Source organism: Littorina saxatilis, linkage group LG9, assembly GCF_037325665.1.
Source record: "Littorina saxatilis isolate snail1 linkage group LG9, US_GU_Lsax_2.0, whole genome shotgun sequence".
NCBI classification, from domain to species: Eukaryota; Metazoa; Mollusca; class Gastropoda; order Littorinimorpha; family Littorinidae; genus Littorina; species Littorina saxatilis.
The window spans coordinates 28,847,020-28,867,421 of NC_090253.1; the positions used below are offsets into that span (position 1 = coordinate 28,847,020).

General features: G+C 44.5%; 1 protein-coding gene across 1 annotated transcript; it reads right to left on the bottom strand.

Annotated features, from left to right (window-relative positions):
• Nucleotides 1-301: 301 nt before the first annotated feature.
• Nucleotides 302-17,691, bottom strand: LOC138975804 (uncharacterized). Its single transcript, XM_070348553.1, has 4 exons — nt 17,495-17,691; nt 14,449-14,721; nt 13,739-13,867; nt 302-7,596 (listed from the first exon to the last, which is right to left on the bottom strand). Exons 1-4 carry the CDS (start codon nt 17,562-17,564, stop codon nt 5,114-5,116), a joined length of 2,955 nt encoding a protein of 984 aa, XP_070204654.1. The 5' UTR covers nt 17,565-17,691; the 3' UTR covers nt 302-5,113.
• Between the last annotated feature and the right edge of the window lie 2,711 nt (nt 17,692-20,402).

Sequence of the window (20,402 nt, forward strand, 5' to 3'; positions counted from 1 at the left end):
CATGATTGTAACTGGTCTTGTAAAACAAACACACACACACACACAAACACACACACACACTCTCTCTCTGATCTCCCTGCCAGTCTGAGACATGCTTGCCTGTCTGTTTGTCCTTTCTCTGTCTTTGTCTGTTTCCCTCCCTCTGACTCTTTCTTCCCCCCCCCCCAAAAAAAAAAAACCACCCACACATATACACTAAGAGCTGAAACAGCAAAACCACACAAATAATTATGACCAAATTATGTACAGCAACACAAAGTAACTAGCCAGCTCAAATTTCAGTAACACACAAACTCAGGTACACTTTACAAGATGGGTTTAATTAATAGTTTTACAGATGAGAATGAAAGTGTCACTAACCACTGCATATTGGTTAACAGTGAACCAGCATCTAATTGCGTATACTTGTATGTGACAAATAATGCAACAGAATACACATTTCCACGCAAGTTGGCTGCAGTAGTTTAAGGTATGGCAGACAACTACAGTATTATTTCACACTCGCACTCACATATACACTGTAATTGACAATCAAAACTGGCTGTCCATATGAACGGACACTGCTCAGTAATAAGACTAACCGATTACTCAGGCGAGTCAAAATCCTGTGTTCTGAAACACATTACATTTCCAAAGGACTTAAGTTAGTGTACAGCTCCCAATTAAACTTTAAAAGTAAATTTGATTTATAACAATATAAAATGTATAATGCCAATCTTATGCACTTAAAAAAAAAAACTATCTTGAATCTGCACTGCCATGTCAGTTCAAGAAGCCAGTGTGGAAGGTGCAAACAAGCAAGCGCACAACTGCATGCAGAATATCAGGAAAATCTGAAACACAGGCACACACACAAACATCATCTCTCTTACTGCCCCCCCCCCCCCCTTACCTTTCTTTCTCATCAATGATAAATAAGAAAGCAACCACACTAACCTTTAAGAAATTCATTGCTGATTTGTGTGTAAACAAAATCATGATACAGGTATAAAGTCAGTGCACTTTTGAGATTGCACTGAATGATTATAATAAAATGTCTGCTGTTACTTTCTCACTCAAACCAACATTCTTCATAGTTATCATGCAAGCCTCAAATGAAATAATAAATAACACAGGTGGACAATACTAGCTTCTAAGTAAAATCAATTGGGGAAAAAAAAAGTAAATGTGATTTCATGTTATTAAATCAGGTCTAAGCGGATAGACAATTTTGTTCCACCCATAAAAATTGGGAACAGCCCTTTGCTTCATGCAAACTAAACACATCTCTGTTTTGTCCCTTATTCTCATACTTCCTGAAAGTATCACATATTCATTGCTTAAACTTCAAGGTTCTTTTTGCTGTTTTAAAAGATGAAAATATATTTATTTATGTTTTGGGTGCTTGCCTCACTCTTGTTTTCCAAAAATGCAAGCTGCTTTAGATTTTTGAAAAGTACAACCTTTTAAAAAAAATTGTTGTTTTTTGAAATGGTCATTTTTAACATCTGAACTCATATGAATCCCAGTTAAAAACACTATTTTTTCTAACTTTTTCAGACTTTGTTTCTTGAATGTTATTTTACATGAGAGACTAACTGTTTCTTGAAATTTCAGTCTGCATTCTTTCTTTCTTTATTTTGTGTTTAACGTCGTTTTCAACCGTTTCAGTCTGCATGAGATGCTTAAAAAAAATGACAGGTATTTGTAGGTTAAGTATTTCTCCGTGCAGATTTTGGCTCAGCACTTTATATTCAAAGTCCTACTTATCACACACAAAACGGACAGGATTTCGCAGGTTTGATTCACAAGAAGTCACAAGGCAACCATGCACACAATATCAGATCACAGATTTTAAAAAAGATGTAAGTAAGTAAAGTTACCCTTTTCATGCACACATACCATGACTGTTGGCAAGAATTGGGAAGACAGAGAAGTAACATGCACAAATAATACAAAAACAATGCAGATTTCGGATTTGAATTTACAAGAGCATGATAAAGTTTTTCAAGAACAGGGTTACGTCTGTGAGACGAAATTCATCATACCATGTCAAGTATTATCTCAAATTATCAATCTAAGTTCTCCCACATCACATACAAACTCAGTTGTTCATTTTCACACAGCTAATGACATAATCGTTTTTAAGTCACAGAATGACCAAAATCTTGGAAAAAATGCTAGTTTTTGCAGATTTCTGAACCCATTATTTTATTTACTAATTATACCAATTAATTTACTACTGATTTTCATTTTAATAAAGTACGGGTTTATAACTTTTTTTTCTTTAGGAAAGTAAATCACGTTTAACTGGGATTTCAAGAAACATAAATCTATCCTGCGATTTGTCTTGTTAAGCCCATGATGTGTTTGAGGACACTGGTCACTGCACTAGGTAGAAACCCTGTTCAAAATGGTTAGTTAAACTTAGTTTTTTTTATACAAACAAACATTGTTTAATTATGAGCGTTCTTCTGTTCAAAATTTAAAGAAACAGGCACCCTCAGCAAGTAAAAGAGATCTGCTAACACAAAGTGTCCTATAATCTAAAATGGTTCACCTTTGAATAAGAATCTTGAGCAATGTAAACAGAAAAAGATCTATGTTGTTTTTGGTTCGTTTTTTAAAAACTGATAAGTTTAATACAGAAATGTGATTGCACAGCCGAACAAACAAACTAAAGAAAATGTCATTTCATTTAGCCCGAGATTTAAAAAGAAACTGAAGAACTTCAAGAGCACCATTTTAGAGAGCATAATTCGTAGTATCCTTCATATAACCACAACATTATAAGAAATGTACAAAGAATAGTTAAGCCTTTTGGAAGCATTAAAAAAAGTTTCATTTTATGATACTACTGATACAATTGTGAATTCACTGTGGTTACACACACACATGCACACACACAAACACACAGGCGCCCACATGACAAAACAAAATGTTAAAGACAATAGTGCTGACCAAGCCCTTATGTAAAATAATGGCCATAACACTAACAGGCCCAGCCTGATAAAAAAAATCCTATTGATGTAATTAGCTCATAATAGCTAACTCATCTCATTCGCACAAAATACTAATAAAATAAATAAATGAATAAAAAGTTATAGAAAACAAAGAACAGCCTGATTTAATAAATGCCATTTATTTTAGGTAAATGTATTACTGAATTCATTTGATCCGATTAAAAAAAAAGAATCACAACACTGCTGTCTGGCCTGATCATGTGACCTGTCACACATAACTAATCATCAGATTAATTTGCAAAGAGATTAATAAAAAATAGTGATCTTGTGGGTACAAAATACTACATGTACTATGAATGCTTGAAAAATGTTGAAAACGACGTTAAACACCAAATAAAGAAAGAAATGAAACCCTCTGGTTCAAGCATACAATTCAGAAAATGAGACTATGATAATTATGTCTGGTGCAGCAAAATACAGTCATAAAAATGACAAACATGTTGCTTAGCAATGACACGTTAATAGTATAATACAGTGGAACCCTAAATGCAGATCTTAACAAATCCTGAGAAAAGTTAGGGAGAAAATGAAGGGTCTTAAAATGGAAGTAAATTTTAACAGATTCTTAAACTAAAGGACAACCTGAATAAATAAGGTCTTTCTTTATTTCTTTCCTTATTTGGTGTTTAACGTCGTTTTCAAACACGAAGGTTATATCGCAACGGGGAAAGGGGGGAGATGGGATAGAGCCACGTGTCAATTGTTTCTTGTTCACAAAAGCACTAATCAAAAATTTGCTCCAGGGGCTTGCAACGTAGTACAATATATGACCTTACTGGGAGTATGCAAGTTTCCAGTACAAAGGACTTAAGTTTCTTACATACTGCTTGACCAAAATCTTTACAAAAATTGACTATATATATTCTATACAAGAAACACTTAACAAGGGTAAAAGGAGAAACAGAATCCGTTAGTCTCCTCTTACGACATGCTGGGGAGCATCGGGTAAATTCTTCCCCCTAACCCGCGGGGGGTATAAATAAGGTCATAAAAGGGGGTAGCTCTTACCTTAATATAAAAAACGCTCGCGCTAGACCCGAGTACTCTTCAGACATTCACACACACACACACTCTCTCTCCCTCACTCCTTCTCTCTCTTCCTCACTCACACACACACACACACACACACACACACACACACACACACACACACACACACCCACATCTCCATTCTAAAACACGTCACGTTCCAAATCAAAAGACGACATTCTATTTTCTTACGTCACTATTCTTGGTTTACGGTACCATTCGGCGGCTTTGCTACGAGTATGGCATAGTCTTGGTTTGCCGAGACCTTGCACCGTTCTATCAGACTGCCTGGCTGGCTGTTGCACCGCGAATTCCTCCCACAGCCAAGTCGTTTTTTTGTGGTTTATTTCGCATTTAGGTCCCAGGTAACATTATGAAGTTTTAATACGATCAATCGGACCTATTATCAAGTTAGTGTATCAACTTTTGAACGAACTGCGCCCAGTAGTTTCCCAGCAATAAGCTGTTAAGTCGAGACACACACACAGACAGACAGACACACAATTAAAGTCTGCTGGACCCTTGTACTAGCGTACTCGGGGATGAGGTTTTAAAAAGGGGTTGGTTTTAAATCAGGGTCTTAATAGGGAGGTTCCACTGGGAAGAACACACAACCAATTTAAAAATGTAAATTTAACATTTTCCTTAAAAAAATCACTCTTTCAACTTCAAGCTTTGGTCTAAAATAGTCATTTTGATGTTTTGCAAGCACTCTCCTCCATCCACAGTAAAGATGACATGATTGTATACTTATGCATGCGCACACATTCACTTCCAATTGAGGTCAAACAATAATGCTGTTATCACAAAAGTCCATTCTTTTTGTAGCTACACAGTGTCCATGACACACAAGACACTACAAAAACACATCTTCACACTTTCCGTAGAATTTGAGCTTTCCGTACAAGAAATAGCTGTACACTGTGATTAATAAAGCCATACAGACCCATTCTTTGTTGAATGGGTCCACTGCCACAACCTGTTTGTGGAAATATGCACAGAGAGATAGTACATACATGCGAATATATTGCAACAGCACAACAGTTTAAAAAAAGAACCCAGGACTACAATAGGCACAGGCACTACACGTAACTACTCATCTGTCCTTCTAAAACCCCTGCAGGTACCACACCCAGAGCAACTTTCTCTCGGTCGACGGCCCGTCGCTTGCTGTGAGAGGGCAGTTCACTGTCAACGCACATAGTTCTAGCTGAATCATGACTGGGCTCTACAAAACCCAAGTCCACACAGTTCACCTTTCTCTCCGGTACTTGAGCACTGTCAAGGTTCGGATACGATTGTCGACCCTTTTTCAAATGCAGGGTCTTCCCCCGCCGCCGAGCTACGCTGTTCTGTGGTAAAGCAGCCATGGGGTCCGCGGGGTCTCGACCAGGTTCGACCACCGGCCCACCTGACAGCGGCCGAGGTTTGTTCTTTGGACGAAGGGCGGCGGGGTTGGCGTGAGGTTTGTCGCCATAAGAGACCTGACGTCGGTGTCCTGCCTGAAGGTGCTGTGGAAGAGGAGTGTGGCCGTGCGGTTTGTGCGGCAGGGTGTGGTAGGAGTGGGGGTGGGGTTGAATCCCTGTTGATCCTGTGTCTGTGTTTCTACTGCTAGGTTCTAAGTACCCGTCCTCATTGTGGCCAGAGGCGAAGCTATCCACAAAGCCGTACTGCTTCACTGACTGCGCGTTGCTGACCGCAAGCCGCCCGCGCATAATGTCCGCCAGCTTTGGCTGATGCATTCTGGGCTCGCTGCTCTCAGCCACAGCCACTGAATGTGGATCGGAGAGAGAGTTGGGTCTGGTGCTGCCGTCATGACGGCGAACACCCTGCTCCACCTCCCCTTTCTTGCTGCTTTTCCCTTTCTCCTTTTTGGCTTTGAAAGTTTTGCTCTTTTCTAGCGGCACAAAATGGATCTTCTTGTGCTTGGGTTTGGCGGAGTGTAGACGGCCTCCCGGACCCGTCACCCCAGCCCTCAACTCCTGACTGGGAGGGTTGGGGATGGATCGACGAGAAGAAACGGCTGTCCCCGATTTGCCTCTAGGGGCTTGGACCTCTGATCTGCTGGCACAGTGCGGGCCTCCAGGGACTGGGAAGAGTGTGGCGTTGGTGGGGAAGGTGTAGTTTGGCAATGATGAAGGGTTGTCATGACTAGAAGAAGGGTCCAGAGGGTGATCGATGGCCAAGCTGAGCTGGGGGGGAGAGGATCGGGGTAGGCTGTGGTCGGGGTACTGCAAGTCATTCTGAAGAACAGAATTCTCCGCTTCCGCCATGGCCCTCTTTAAGCGCACCTCCCCTGTCTCTGAGCAGACGGAGAAAGTGGAGGTGACGGACTGAGACCTTGGAAGGGGACTTAAAAGACCATGCTCTGGAGATGTGGAGGCGATACCTAAATCAAGGTCAGGGGAGGTGTTATCGTGTTTACTGTCCTCACCACCGTTCACAGCCTGAAAAGTCTCACCGATGGGTGAATGAACATGACCAACAGAAGCTGCACTTACATGGCTACCAGGCGCAGGGTTTGGCTGCCTCTCACCAGAACTGACTGGTGGCAGGTTTCGGCGCAGCTCTGCTTGCAAGAGGCGGTGACTGTTTTGCACGGATGCGTCACACTTTGTCATAGGCTTGGTCACCATGCGCTTCTCAGACGAAGCTTCAGGTTCTTCCTTCAACACACCTTTCACGTGATCGGCGGTGGCGTTGTTAGCTGCTCTAGCTCTGTGACGGGAAAGGGAGGCAGTGTAACTGCCGTGGGTTTGAACCCCGCTTTCTGCAGTAGTGGCATGGTAGCTCTGCGACATGGGGGCCAGGGCGATACCTGCCATAGACACGTCTTCGTCTGGATTGCGGGCGACTGAGAAGCTACAGCTACGTCCAGTTCTTCTTGCCCCACGCAATCCATTTCTATTCCCGTGAGAGTCGCCGTTTCTCTGCCTTAGATCGTGACCTGCTGAAGCCCCTACTCCTCCTCCATTCCCTGTCTCTTTTCTTACAGCGTGGTCACTGGTGCCAGCAAAATCTCTCCCATCTCGGCCAGCAAAGAGGGAATAATCCTGGTGAAACGGTACAGTACTCCTTTCCAAGGGGCATGACTCTCTACGAGAAATGACCTTCAGCTCGGTTTCGTCCTCTCTGCCATTGGACGGACCTGTACTCCTCGCACTAGCGGCGTGGAAGGTCTCACCTGGACTGGTCTGAGAGCTATCGTTGAAAGTGTCCATGATGTTGATTATGTTGGCGCCCGAGTTCTGATTGGTCGATCGCCTTTCCGATTCCGGACCGGGATTCACACCCACCTCCTGCCTGTGTTGACCACAGCTTTGGTCGTTATTGTTGTTGTTATTGGAGACGTTGGCGTTGGCGTCTACTAGATCAGTGGACGAGTTTTCGACTTCTTGATAAGGGGGAGGCGACTCCTCGGGGAGGATGTGTGGAGGTTTGGGGGGTGAGTAAGGGGGAGGGGGGTCCTCGTAGGGAGGGCACTCGATATGGAGAAATGCGGCCGGGATGTAGTGGTCCAAATCATCCTCATCTCCTCGCTGCTGGCGTGCCTGTGCCTCAAAGCCTGGAAGGTGCAAAAAACAGTTTGTTAGCCTGTTGGAGAGAATAACAAAATACTTGAAAATGCAAGCCTCAGTTTGTGTGGTGGTACTGGTACCATTATTTAAAAAGTTACAGCCGTACTTGTAACTGTTCCAGAGTGAGAGAGAGACAAGAGAGAGAGAGAGAGAGAGGGAGTGTGTGTGTGTGTGTGTGTGTGTGTGTGTGTGTGTGTGTGTGTGTGTGTGTGTGTGTGTGTGTGTGTGTGTGTGTGTGTGCGCGCGCGTGTGTGTGTGTGTGTTATTTAAAGGTAGGAGAAGGGATGTGTATCCTTAAAATGATAATTAAGAAAAAGAAGAAAAAATAGGAGGGTAGGGTAGTGGGAAGTAAAGAGAAAATAACAAGAAAAACAGAATCAAAGAATTTTAAGAAATATAGTACCATATCAAAAGAATGAATAAAGATACTTTTGAAATAAAATATAAAATTTCTAAAGTAAATTTTGATTTGATTAATATACTTACCCCAATCACATATTGCATTTGACTACGTCTGAGATGCTAGGTACTGAAAACGCTTACCCATCTAACACAACAAGGGGAAGCAAACCCATCACCAAAAAGGCAAACATAGCCATGGTAACGAGAGGGTATCCCGGGAGTTACCTCCCCTCTAGTGGATACCACGTCACTTCCTACCACAACACGTGGCAACTCATACGACTTGAAGAAAACCCAAACCATAAGCGGGGCAGGCGGGCGGGCCTACGCTATGTGATTGGGGTAAGTATATTAATCAAATCAAAATTTACTTTAGAAATTTTATATTAAATTACATATTCTTACTCCCAATCACATATTGCAGATAACATCAACAAGGCGGTGGGAAAGAAAAAATTCAACTCCCATTAGAAACCCTGCCAGAAACTGGCCCGCTGCCCAAAAAGGCATGAAGGGCCCGGTGGGAAAGAAAAATTCTAACCCCCTCTAACACCCTTACCAGGAACTGGCCCCCTGCCAACAAGCCAGAAAGGGGCCAGAGAAAATCCTGAAAGACAGCCAGGATGTCGCTTAGACCCAACTTGCTAAAGACACCTTTAGATACATGAACCCGAGCCAAGAGGAGGGGAAGACAATCTGACCCCCCCCCCTTCTTGTTGGAAGGCTATGGCAAAGCCCGACAACAACTGAGCGATATAGGTCAGCTCCAGAGAAGAGTGACCCAACTCCGCGCAAAAAGAAAGAGAAAGACCTGAGTACAACGTACCAGAGTCCGACCCGATGATAAAAAACTCAAAAAGAGCATAAGCGTTCCGAAAGTTCCAAGAACGTGGAGAAACGCTCACCCCCCCTAAGCACACTGTCTGCTACTCTGTGTTAGAGTACAAACTAACCAAGAAACGATCAAGGTACTCTTAGGAAGTGACACAAGAAAACAACAGGAAATACCCTGACTGCGATCTTTTGACATCGTCACCCATAAAGCATGCTAAAGAAGGGTGCCGTAAACGGCAGACCTGCTGCTCTCAAAAGAGATGGTAACCCGAAATCCTCTATCCGTTCGTGCCAAAGCAGAAAAGGACAGTACGAGGAAGACGATACTTGCAACAAGCATAAGCACCCGAAAGTGCGGGAGTCACAGAGGGCAAAAGTCTAGAGTGACCAGTAACCATGACCAATATGGCCCCCAAGCCATAGAGCTCGCAGTTCAGTCCGCTTGTAGGTAATTGAAACCGAATCAAGAACCCAAAGCCGAAAACACGACTGGTAAGCATACCAGACAAAGCGTGAAGCCGACCAGCCAAAAGACTCCCGAGACAAGGGGTCTCAGGAAAAAACTGGAAATTATATCCCAGATCAAATCAAGAGCCCTCCTGGGTTTGAGCGAAAGGCCCGACAAAGCCTGTCCACGTCTGAAAGACTGAGGGACAAACACTGAGCCAACGGGCCAACACCATAAACATAGTAGCCTGTGATAGAAGGGTGACTGTAGCAAGAAACCCGACCGAACGGAAGTCGTACTGACTCACCTCAGAAAGAGGATGCAGAAAGCCTAGAAATCTACCGACACAGGCGCCGGAAATGCCATAGCTACCTGTGAAATGCAGGAGACAATCGCACAGGTCAAGACTAAAAGCCATAATGTCCGTAGGACAGCCATAATTCCGAAGTACCCGCCGTACGCAGGTAAACGAAAGAAAATAGGAACATTAGCCAGCTCCCCCCTTCCCGAAGGAGAGGACTGGCCGAAACTGAGAGAGAAGGTAAGCCACAAATGATGACTCCGCCGACCTACATTGCCAGAGACAACGCCCCCTCAGAAAACTGAATGTAACCTTCGAGGCCAACTCAAGAACAGCTTAAGTTAGGACGAAACACCAGAACAAGTCTGATCGCCGAGAAAGGCAGAGTCGGACCCCGCGACAGACAATAATGACCACAAAGGTCAATCTTTGTTCTAAAACCCTGACGTAACTGAGACGCCGGTAAGAGAACCACCTCTCCGGCCAGCCGGAAGTGCGACAGAAGCAGCAGCCCGTGGCTGAAACAACTGTTCGCCGCCTGAGGGCGGGCACACGTAACCCCGAAGGGCAGAGAAGCGAGGATCAAGCACCTGATCTCTGCTCACACTGCTACGGAAAACCCCAAAAGATGTCTCTTCTCCAGCCACCAACTGAAGTCAGAGTGGCCGAGCGAAAGAAAATGCCGAAGTCACATCCACCAGAGGCAGAAAAAGTACACCGAATAACCGGAAAACCGGAAACGCGCGTACCAGAACATCATACCAGCTGATACCCTGACTGACAGCGAGTCAGAAACAGCCAAATGACGTCCAAGACGACGGAACGGAATGGACAGAAGCCCCCCCCCCCCCCACCGGAAAGGTGACGAGACAACTACCCCGGCCGATGAGCTGGAACGCCCGAAAGCGGCAGCCGTTCCTTTCTCCCAGAAAGCAACCGGAAAGAAGAGGAACAGTATATCCAGCCACAGCCAGAAATGCAACCGACCAAGTCGCAGCATGCGAAAACTAAGGCTGCTGAGACTGAGACCGGAAGCTGAAAAGCCCGGAAGCCAGTCTCCGGTCAACCCCAGCACAGCCACAGAGTGACCATGTGGTGAGAGACTTAATATTCCCAAAAGGAAGGTACCGGGAAGTAACGTCCGCCACAGCTGCAAGAATAGCCTTGAGCCTTGCCGGAAATCCCGACCATGTCCCTTCGCTGACCACCAACTGAACCTCAGAGTGGACTAAAAAAGGACAAAGGCCGAAGCCATAAACCCAGCGGTGGGAGGAAGAACGGAATACCCGGAAACCGGAAAACCGTAACCCAGAAAAGGACCTCACTCATCCCTTGACCATGAGGATAAGGGTAAGTAGACCACCCCTCCGACCGCAGGCCCGGGCAAGAGGCCGTGCAACGCCCTCCGGGCGAAGCACCGACTGCCCTGACCAAAGCACAGAGTGCTGAAGGCCGACTGCTATTGTTCCCTCTCTGACGTCCCACCGGAAGTGACAGAGAGAGGAACAGCATACCCGACCAAAGCCGGAAACGCCGCCGCCGAAACCACAGAAAGCGGAAACAAAGGCTGCGTAGGCTGAGGCAGGAAGCCATAAAGCCAGGAGGCCAGTCTGCGGCCCATCCTACCACCAACGACGGGGCGTACAAGTAAAGGAGGGCCTATCGCCAGACACTGTTGCCTTCTCCCTGCCATCCAAAGGAATTGCCAAGAAGAAGAACAGCAAACCGGCCGAAGCCGGCTAGCAGCCGACGTAACCGTCATAACGGAAACGAAGACTGCAGAGGCTGAGGCCAAAGCCAGAAAGCCCGAAGGCCCGTGTGTGGTCCACCCAAAACCGAGCGTCAAAGCGAACCTGTGTAGGTGGACCTACGCTTTCAGTCAAAACCGAAAACGCAGCCGCCGAGACCGCCACCGCGGAAACGAAGACTGCATAGACTGAGGCCGGAAGCCATAAAGCCCGAAGGCCAGTCTGCGATCCCCCGTACACCGCCGCTACCGCGTACGTGTGTAGGTGGACCTATACTTCCGGCCGAAACCGGAACCGTTTATCCCGGCCGAAACCGGGAATGGCCGCCGCTGCCAGTCAACAAAGTCCGAACCTGCAACAGGAGTTCTTGTTAACTGGCCGCAAACCACCCGAAAACGCAGTCGCCGAAACCGCCACCGCGGAAACAAAGACTGCAAAGACTGAGGCTGGAAGCCATCATGCCCGGAGGCCAGTCTACGGTCCCGCCATACACGGCAGCTGCAGCGTACGTGTGTAGGTGGACCTATAATTCCGGCCGAAACCGAAAACGCAGCCGCCGGAACCACAAGAGCGGAAACGACGACTGCATAGACTGAGGCCGGAAGCCAAAAAGGCCGGAGGCCAGTCTGTGGTCCATAAACTCACCGCAAACAGAGCAAGAAGTGAGAGAAGAACCTATACTTCCGGTCAAAACCGGAAAAACGCAGCCGCCGAAACCGCCGATAGCGGAAACGAAGACTGCATAGACTGAGGCCGGAAGCCATAAAGCCCGGAGGCCAGTCTGTGATCTATACCCTCACCACACAAGCTGAGCGGGAAGTGAGAGAAGGACCTATACTTCCGGTCGAAACCGGAAAGACGCAGCCGCCGAAACCGCCGATAGCGGAAACGAAGACTGCATAGACTGAGGCCGGAAGCCATAAAGCCCGGAGGCCAGTCTGTGATCCATACCCTCACCACACAAGCTGAGCGGGAAGTGAGAGAAGGACCTGTGCTTCCGGCCGAAGCCGGAAATGCAGCGACCGTAAACGGAAGCTGCTGCTGAGCATCAAAGCCCCAGACATTCTGGCGGGGGCTGACGCTAGCATAAAGCACAGACTGGTTACCAACGTCCAAAGCCGAAACGGGAGGACGAGTCACCAGTAGAATGCAGAGAGTGACTCTGCCCAATTGACCTGTCTCCCGGGAGGGAGTGTCCCGACGCCTCACGAGGGCTGTGGGACCAGGTCAACTTACTTGAATGGCCTGCGAAGAAGGAGGAAACGGCAGAGGCAGGAAGCTGCACTCCAGAACCGGAAGCCACAGCTAGCAAAGCAAGGGACTGCACGACCCCAAAGGAAGAAGGCAGAGCAGAGCTGACGAAAAACGGAAGAGCGCTGCATCTCCCGCTGGCCAATGAATCGGATATCTGAAACAAGAGATATATAGCAAAGAGGACCAAGAGCCCCCTAATCCGGAGCCAACAAGGAAGAAGGCGGTGAAACAACGGCCGAGCTAGACGTACAGCAGTAGTCGAACTCGGAGGAGAAAAAGTCACCGAAAAAAACAGTAAGAAGCCCCAACCCAGCTAAGAAGAGGACGACATTGGCTTGTTACATTACCCCTAACGTCGGCCTTAACCCCTTTCACTCGTCTGAGTCAGCCATGCTGACTAACCAAAACGAACAGGGCAAGACAAAAATTTACTGAAAAACGTACGTTCAAAACGGACAGAAAACTCAGTAAACAAACAAAACAAAGAACGTGCAACGAACACAACTACCGAGCTTGCAACTACATGAGAAGACAAGCCGGTACATGCCAAACAAAAAACATCAGCAAAGCTAACGAAAATACAAATGGCGGCACGCAACAGCTACTGATAACACAAGTCCCACGGACGAACTATCAGTAACAACACAGAAAGGACGTTTGCAAACAACAAACCAAAACAAGAACGGCTCACCAACTGGAGCCGGCACAGGTGAAAGACAGGTAAAACGTGGCAGGCAGGTGAGAAGTCTCACCAAGATAGCCACTGTCAGCGAAAAATCAGGACACCCTCTCTCTAGGACGCTGAAAGATCGTATGAGTTGCCACGTGTTGTGGTAGGAAGTGACGTGGTATCCACTAGAGGGGAGGTAACTCCCGGGATACCCTCTCGTTACCATGGCTATGTTTGCCTTTTTGGTGATGGGTTTGCTTCCCCTTGTTGTGTTAGATGGGTAAGCGTTTTCAGTACCTAGCATCTCAGACGTAGTCAAATGCAATATGTGATTGGGAGTAAGAATATGTAATTTAATGAGAGTTTATTTGGTAATCTGAAGTGAAGTAGGACAGAGAAAAAAGCTACAAGTACAAAGGAATGAGATATGATCCAGCATAAATGAAGGAGAAAATAAGATAAAAACACCTACGCCGCATAGCCATCATGAGCCGTCTCTGGCGAAGTCGGTGGACCATGAAGAGAAGCAGGGCCAACACAAGAAAGGATGTCACGGTACTTGCCACTAGGCGCAGCGACAAGTTGGTGATGTTGTCATCATCTGTAATGACATGACACACCATCATATACATGTACATCCAAATGCTCTCGACACTGAAAACTGTACTTTGTCTGCAACTAATTCACATCTATGTGTGGTCTTTTTGAAACACACATAGTCAAAACTCGCAAAGATTTTCTTTTGTCGTCTGATGATAAAAAATAAAGGAAAAGAAATAACATCTCCCCAGAAAACAACAAAACCTGCCATACACATTGAACAGATTGAAAACTCTAGGATGCTGAAGCAATACACTTACACAGTACAGTGGCACCCCTCTTTTAAGATCACCCAATTTAAGACTCCCTTCCCTATGACTATGTATGAGACCCTGTTTTCTCACATTTTCTGTTCATAATCCCTACAAATCCCCCCCACCCCCCTTTTTTTAAGAATAAGACCTGATTTTCTCAGATTGTTGGAGGTATAAAAAGAGGGATTCCACTGTAGAAAGGCAACTCTTTCTTTTTTTTAACTCTAACAGAAAAACACCACCAAACCCCAAAAAACAAGAACCACACACACACACACACACACACACAGAGAAGACAACCCTGCATGCAAGAAAACATGGAACGTACCGGCTGATTCCGTGCCGTCTAAGGTGGTGTTGTGATCTAGGGAGGGCGGTTGGGGAATATCCTCGCAGACAAACTTGCAGCACTCCCGTGGAACTGGCTTGGTCTGCTTGCAGCCTGGAGGCGGCGAACAGGCGGCAGTCTGGCACAAGATGGGGTAACCCCTGTCGCAGATGCAGGTCTTGCAAGCATCACTGTAGTCTGGAATAAAGCGTGTGCCATCCGGAATCACTCCGCCCTCACTGTCAGTGCATGATTTCTTTTCGCCTGTGTCGCCTGTCAAAAGAAAAATTTGAATGGTTTTCAGATTAGTAGAGTGTTGGCCTCTGTGAGTGTGCATGTACAATGTGTGTGTGTGACACAGAGAGAGAGAGAGAGAGAGAGAGAGAGAGAGAGAGAGAGAGAGAGAGAGAGAGAGAGAGAGAGAGAGAGAGAGAGAGAGAGAGAGAGCTTGATGAAAGATGTGTGTGTGTGTGTGTGTGTGACTATGCGTGTGTGTGTCAATATATATAATATACATGTATGCGTGCATGTGTGTATGTGTGTTCCTCTTGATAACAGCCATGGAAATTTAACATACTCAATATGAAAATGATCTTTTCTTTATAGACATTACATATTGTATGTATAATTCTCACCAGGCATCTGGTGCACTCAAATTCAAAACCAAGCCAAAATCAACAAACTCGGTCAGTGACAATGCTCATTCTTGAGCTTACAGGCAGCTGTTACCTAAAACGAAAGTTATAACACTTCCAAATTTATAGACAAGTTACTCTCGTCGGAAGCATGATGCAATACTTGTAAGTCACTATTAAGAAAGTGTAAATTCGGGGACACATTGGAAACACAAGAAAAATGGCTTCACAGATAAATTTCTTCTTCTATTTAACTTTTTCAGCTTCATTTCTTCCTTTGTTTTAGTTGAATTTCTTCTCACGCCTGCTAAAATGCTTTCCATAAACGAAGGGTCTTCATCCAGACAAACCTTCCAGATTCTAGTTCAACAATGCCACTTGACATAGCTTGACGTCCCCATCCATTTAAATTGATTTTTATCTGCAGGCTTGCCTCCACCACAGGGACAAACTGGCACACACAAACCAGCAGCTAAGCAAACACACAGCCCCTCCTCCAAACAGTCATTATCGCAGCCCTCAAGGGGCCCAGGCGAGAAAAACGCAAAGCCACCGGGTTTGTAGGACAACCGCCTTCCCCAGGTTTAAAGAGACACCTTATCAGGGAAGAGACCACCCCACTTGTCAACACACTGTTATCACCTCTCTAGTCTACATACCACATAAATACCTGCAAGGTCTTGACAGGTTGTGAACATCCCTTTGGATATCAATCGAGAGATTAACATACCTTTGTATACATGTACATACTTTAGAGATTCTTAATCTTATGTTGTCTCTACTACCTGTGTTGTCTGACATAACAGTGTCTTCTTATTCAGTCTCTACTGCAAGTGTTGTCACCGTCTGGCAACGGTTTGCTTTGACATCCAGCAACCCGCAGGCATCATGAGTTTTCTCACACTCACACCTTGTGAGTGTCAAATTCTTGTGAGTGGAATAAGGGAGTCTGCAACTAGCGAAAAAACGTGTGTTCCATTGTATACCTTGTCACACTCACAGACCATTGTTAATTTAACTTCAACTTTAGTTCTGTCATAATCCTGAACATCTCTGTATTTTAAGACTTAAGTTGACAGTGATTTTCCAATTCCATTTCCAGAACTTGAAATGAGCCTAATAACTGAACCTATCTGAACCCAAAGCATGACAAGTGCAAGGGAATGAACTGAATGCAAGAGGATCCCTCAAAGGTTGGTAAACTTCTCAGTCCCCCCAGTGTGTACATGTGTGTGTGCTGACAGAGCCCACCTGGGGGAACTGAACAAAAGGTAGACAGGGTTTCACATGGTAATGCTAAACCTGGCCACACTGTCAGAGGGCAGGGGTACATTCTGTGACCTCTCTCTCTCTCTACTGTACAGCTCTCTCCTTCTCCCCCCCCTCTCTCTCTCTCTCTCTCTCAAACACACATCTAGTCAAACAAGCACGGAGACACACACACTGGCAAAGGTACTAGTGTACACATTCAAGAAAGGGCATCTTGTACCAGACTGTGTCAGTGGGGAGGCCTTCATCAAGTTCATGCATGCATGCACACAGACACACAGACAACTGCACATACATCATGTTGGCGTGTGCACGCACACACACACACATATTTGGATCTAGATCTCCTCTTCACAATATGGGTCTCACAACCACACACATGTGCACACATCTGTATTCATTCTGTCAAAATAAGACAGAGATAAAATGACAAAATAGTTCATTTGACATATTAAGCCAAGGACAAAGTTGTGAATACAGTGGAACTCCCCTTATTTAAGACCCCCCAATTTAAGTTTTAACTCTTCACCCTTTTTTACAATCGTTACTTTTGAGATTTTCTTTTCAATTCATTACCTCTGTAAATTTACCTTCCTCCTTTATAATTTTAAGACCTGATTTCCCCAGAACTTATGCGGTCATAAAAGAAAGGGGGGGTCCACTGTTCTGGACATGTACCCCAAATGGGGTGTGACTCAATGTCTGTCTCTGATCATAGACTACCCAGAAACTGAACCCAATTACAGTTGCATCTCATCTGCTGGTGCTGTTTAAAACTGACAGGATTCCTAACTTAACTGTTATCTAATAATCTAAACCGAATGATTGTGATTCATGGTTTTCTCACAGAAGACAGTGATTGAGTCAGAAACTAAGAACCTTCTTCAGACATGTATGCAATACGTTCAACTTACACAAAAGACAACATTCTTAGATGAATCTTCTTATCCCCAAAATCTAATTTGGTGCTATACCAACGAGGGCAACACTGGTATAATTCGAAAGAATAAAGATTTCACTCAGTAAATGTGATCTTAGACAGCTTGGGATACATTCCCAGCATCTTACTGCTGGCGTAAGCTGAGCACTGTGTTATCTCTGGACAGACGATCATTATGAATGTGTACAGTGTAGTCTCTTACCGCGAGCACACAACAGCGTAGAAAGAACCATCACCAGCCACATATCGCTGTTTCTGTAAGATTTCTCCATGCCTGAGGTTTCGATCACTCCTCTCCCATGCTGTACAAGGTCTTAATTGCCAACCCGGTCTCAAGATTAGCACAAATTTACTAGGTTGAAAAGCCGTATCTTCCCAGATACGACATGACTGCACCCAAAGGCCTCGAAGCGCACGAGACTTTGCGAGATTCAACATGGTGGGCTTTAATGCACTTTCGCTAATAAATTCATGCTTATTTAGTGTTTATTCTGTCTGCGATACACTTGCTGATGACACAGCAACCAAGGACGTAAACGGGAGAAACATGAATGCATACATTAAAGTGTGTTAAAAGAGCAGGTTTGTTTTTAACAACACGACTTTGCCTCTATACCTGACAAGAAATGAGCAGACGACACAGACCTCATTCCGCTGTAACATTATCATACCTTATCATAACCTCAACAGGCTTCTTTACGAAACGCAGCGATTCTGTTGCTGTCTGAATGCACATTTGTTTATAAATGGACTTAAAATCCCTAATTTGGTGTTGCACCAGTCACAAAAGACGTAAAATGTTCAGTGCATGCATGGCCCACTGTTGAGATTATTACAAACCGAAAGTAACCCAAATTGCCCACCAAAGCATTGTATTCTGCATACAAAGCAGACTTAAACAGCGTGTTACGTATCGGTATCATTCTATAAGACTTATGTTCTTACTCGATGCACCAAAAAAAACCAGCGCAAGGTAAAAATTAAGAGAGATTACAAAAGAACACAGGCACACGAAGATTGAATGTTTTAGTCAGCCGTCGGCTGTGGGTGGTTTATCTGCTCATCCCCATCATGGGGACTGCCACCCAGTGTAACCATCAAATCAGCTCAGTGGGTTAAGTGCTATATATTTAAATTACAGTGATATTTCACAACAAAAAGGAAAAAAGTGAGAAAAAAAGTTATGGAACTAAACTCCACAAAAAAGTAGAAAAAAGATGTAAATTTTCCTAGGCAAAAAATAAAACAACATCAACAACAACAACAAAACGTTTGTTTCTGATGACAAGGCACATACAAACTTTTTTTTTTTTTTTTAAGTTTGTAAGTGTTTGGTGTTTAAAAAAAATGTAACATATATTATTATATGCACATTTGGAATTTTCTTTTTCCGGAGCTCATGTCAGATGTGTCAGAAGGGAAAGCTCTCCATGTGAAGTCACAAAGTTGTCATTTTTAGTTACTTTTGCTTTTGTTTTCCTTTTGAAGGATTAAAAAAACATGCAGGGGTTGAGAGGAAATTTAGGGTTGTTTGGGGAACCGGAAACACTGACTTTTTTTTTTAGGCCTAAGTCTTTTTTTTTATGTATCTGCAGGGTTGATACAATACAATAAAATAAAATGAAACACCAGAGAGTATAATACATTACAATACAAAACAGTTCAACTACATCATCTGCCTGTTATGTGGGAGACAAACAATATGATGTGGTTTGATAAGTCATACATACAGCAGGGGCGGATCAGTTCATTTTATGGGGGGGGTTTCCAAAAGTATATTGTGAAGATATGGGTGTGAAGGCGCGAAGCACCGAGCCGACGGCGCAAAGCGCCTAGCTTGCTAGGAGGGTCCGGGGGCATGCCCCCCCAGAAAATTTTGAAAAAAAGGATGCAAAATGGTGCAATCTGGTGCATTCTGAGGATGATCATTACCAGTTTCAGGCAGCAGATTTTTCACTGATTAATACCCCAAAAATATTTTTATTTTTTGGCTGGGGGGGGGGGGGGTTCCGGGAAACCCCAGAAACCCCCCCCCCCCCTCGTCCGCCCCTGTCCAGTGATAAAATAGACACAGTAAAATGTAAGATCCTAGGTAAATATAAGATCCTATAGCTAGGTGCATAAAGAATAGTGAATTTTAAAATTGTGCTTTGCAGATCAAAACATTTTTCAAGTTGTGCTGATAAACATCCACAACTCACATGCCCCCTCCAGGTACACTTTCTACCCCACCTATGTTGACCAAGTTTTTTTTAGCCGATACCAGCTGTGCTGCAGCAGGCCACTCAGAATTGTAGTAACTATGTATCAACACGCTGGAATGCAGGCGTTTGATGGACGTTACAGGAAGCGACTGAAGCTAACAGTCTGAGCGGATATATCCGTACCTGGTCAGATAGAGCCATATGAGTGGGTACGGATATATCCGTACCTGGGAGACTGAGTTAAGACCTCCTCAAATCTGAGCAATTTACGTCTCAACAGAGAGGGAGTCTCAACAGAGAGGGAGTCTCAACAGAGAGGGAGTCTCAAGATGAAGGTACATTTAGTGACACTTTGAAAATGAGGTCTTATAGTTATAGTACAAGGATAGTCTGATCAGGTCTGATTTTTTGTTTCATATTTGAGAGAAGAAAAAAAGGTCTTCTGGTTCCCTGACTGACCCTAATCAGTTTTTCTTTGCCACCCCAGAACGTTTTTGACCCTACAAAAACAAAAAAATAATAACAATAATGACAAAACTGGTATTCAACAGACTTTACAAGGAAATCTACCTTCTGCAACATCAAGGGGACACAGCTTGCACAAGTCCTAGGCACTAAGTACTAAGGTAAAACAAAATAAAGAAAGACTTTTATCTTCAACAATTTTGTTTGTTTTGAAATTTGAAAAAAATTACCACATCCCGACACATAATTTTTGTTCTTAGTTGTTGGGTTAATTTTTTAACACATAATAATGACTAGCGTGAGTACACACAGTAAACAATTATCTACATTGTACATCAATCACTCAAACGGACTTTCACGGTCACACTCTTCTCCCTTAGTAGTACAGCTGCACTCCAATCATGTACTGATGGTGACAAGGGAGGGTGCACTCAAGGCTCC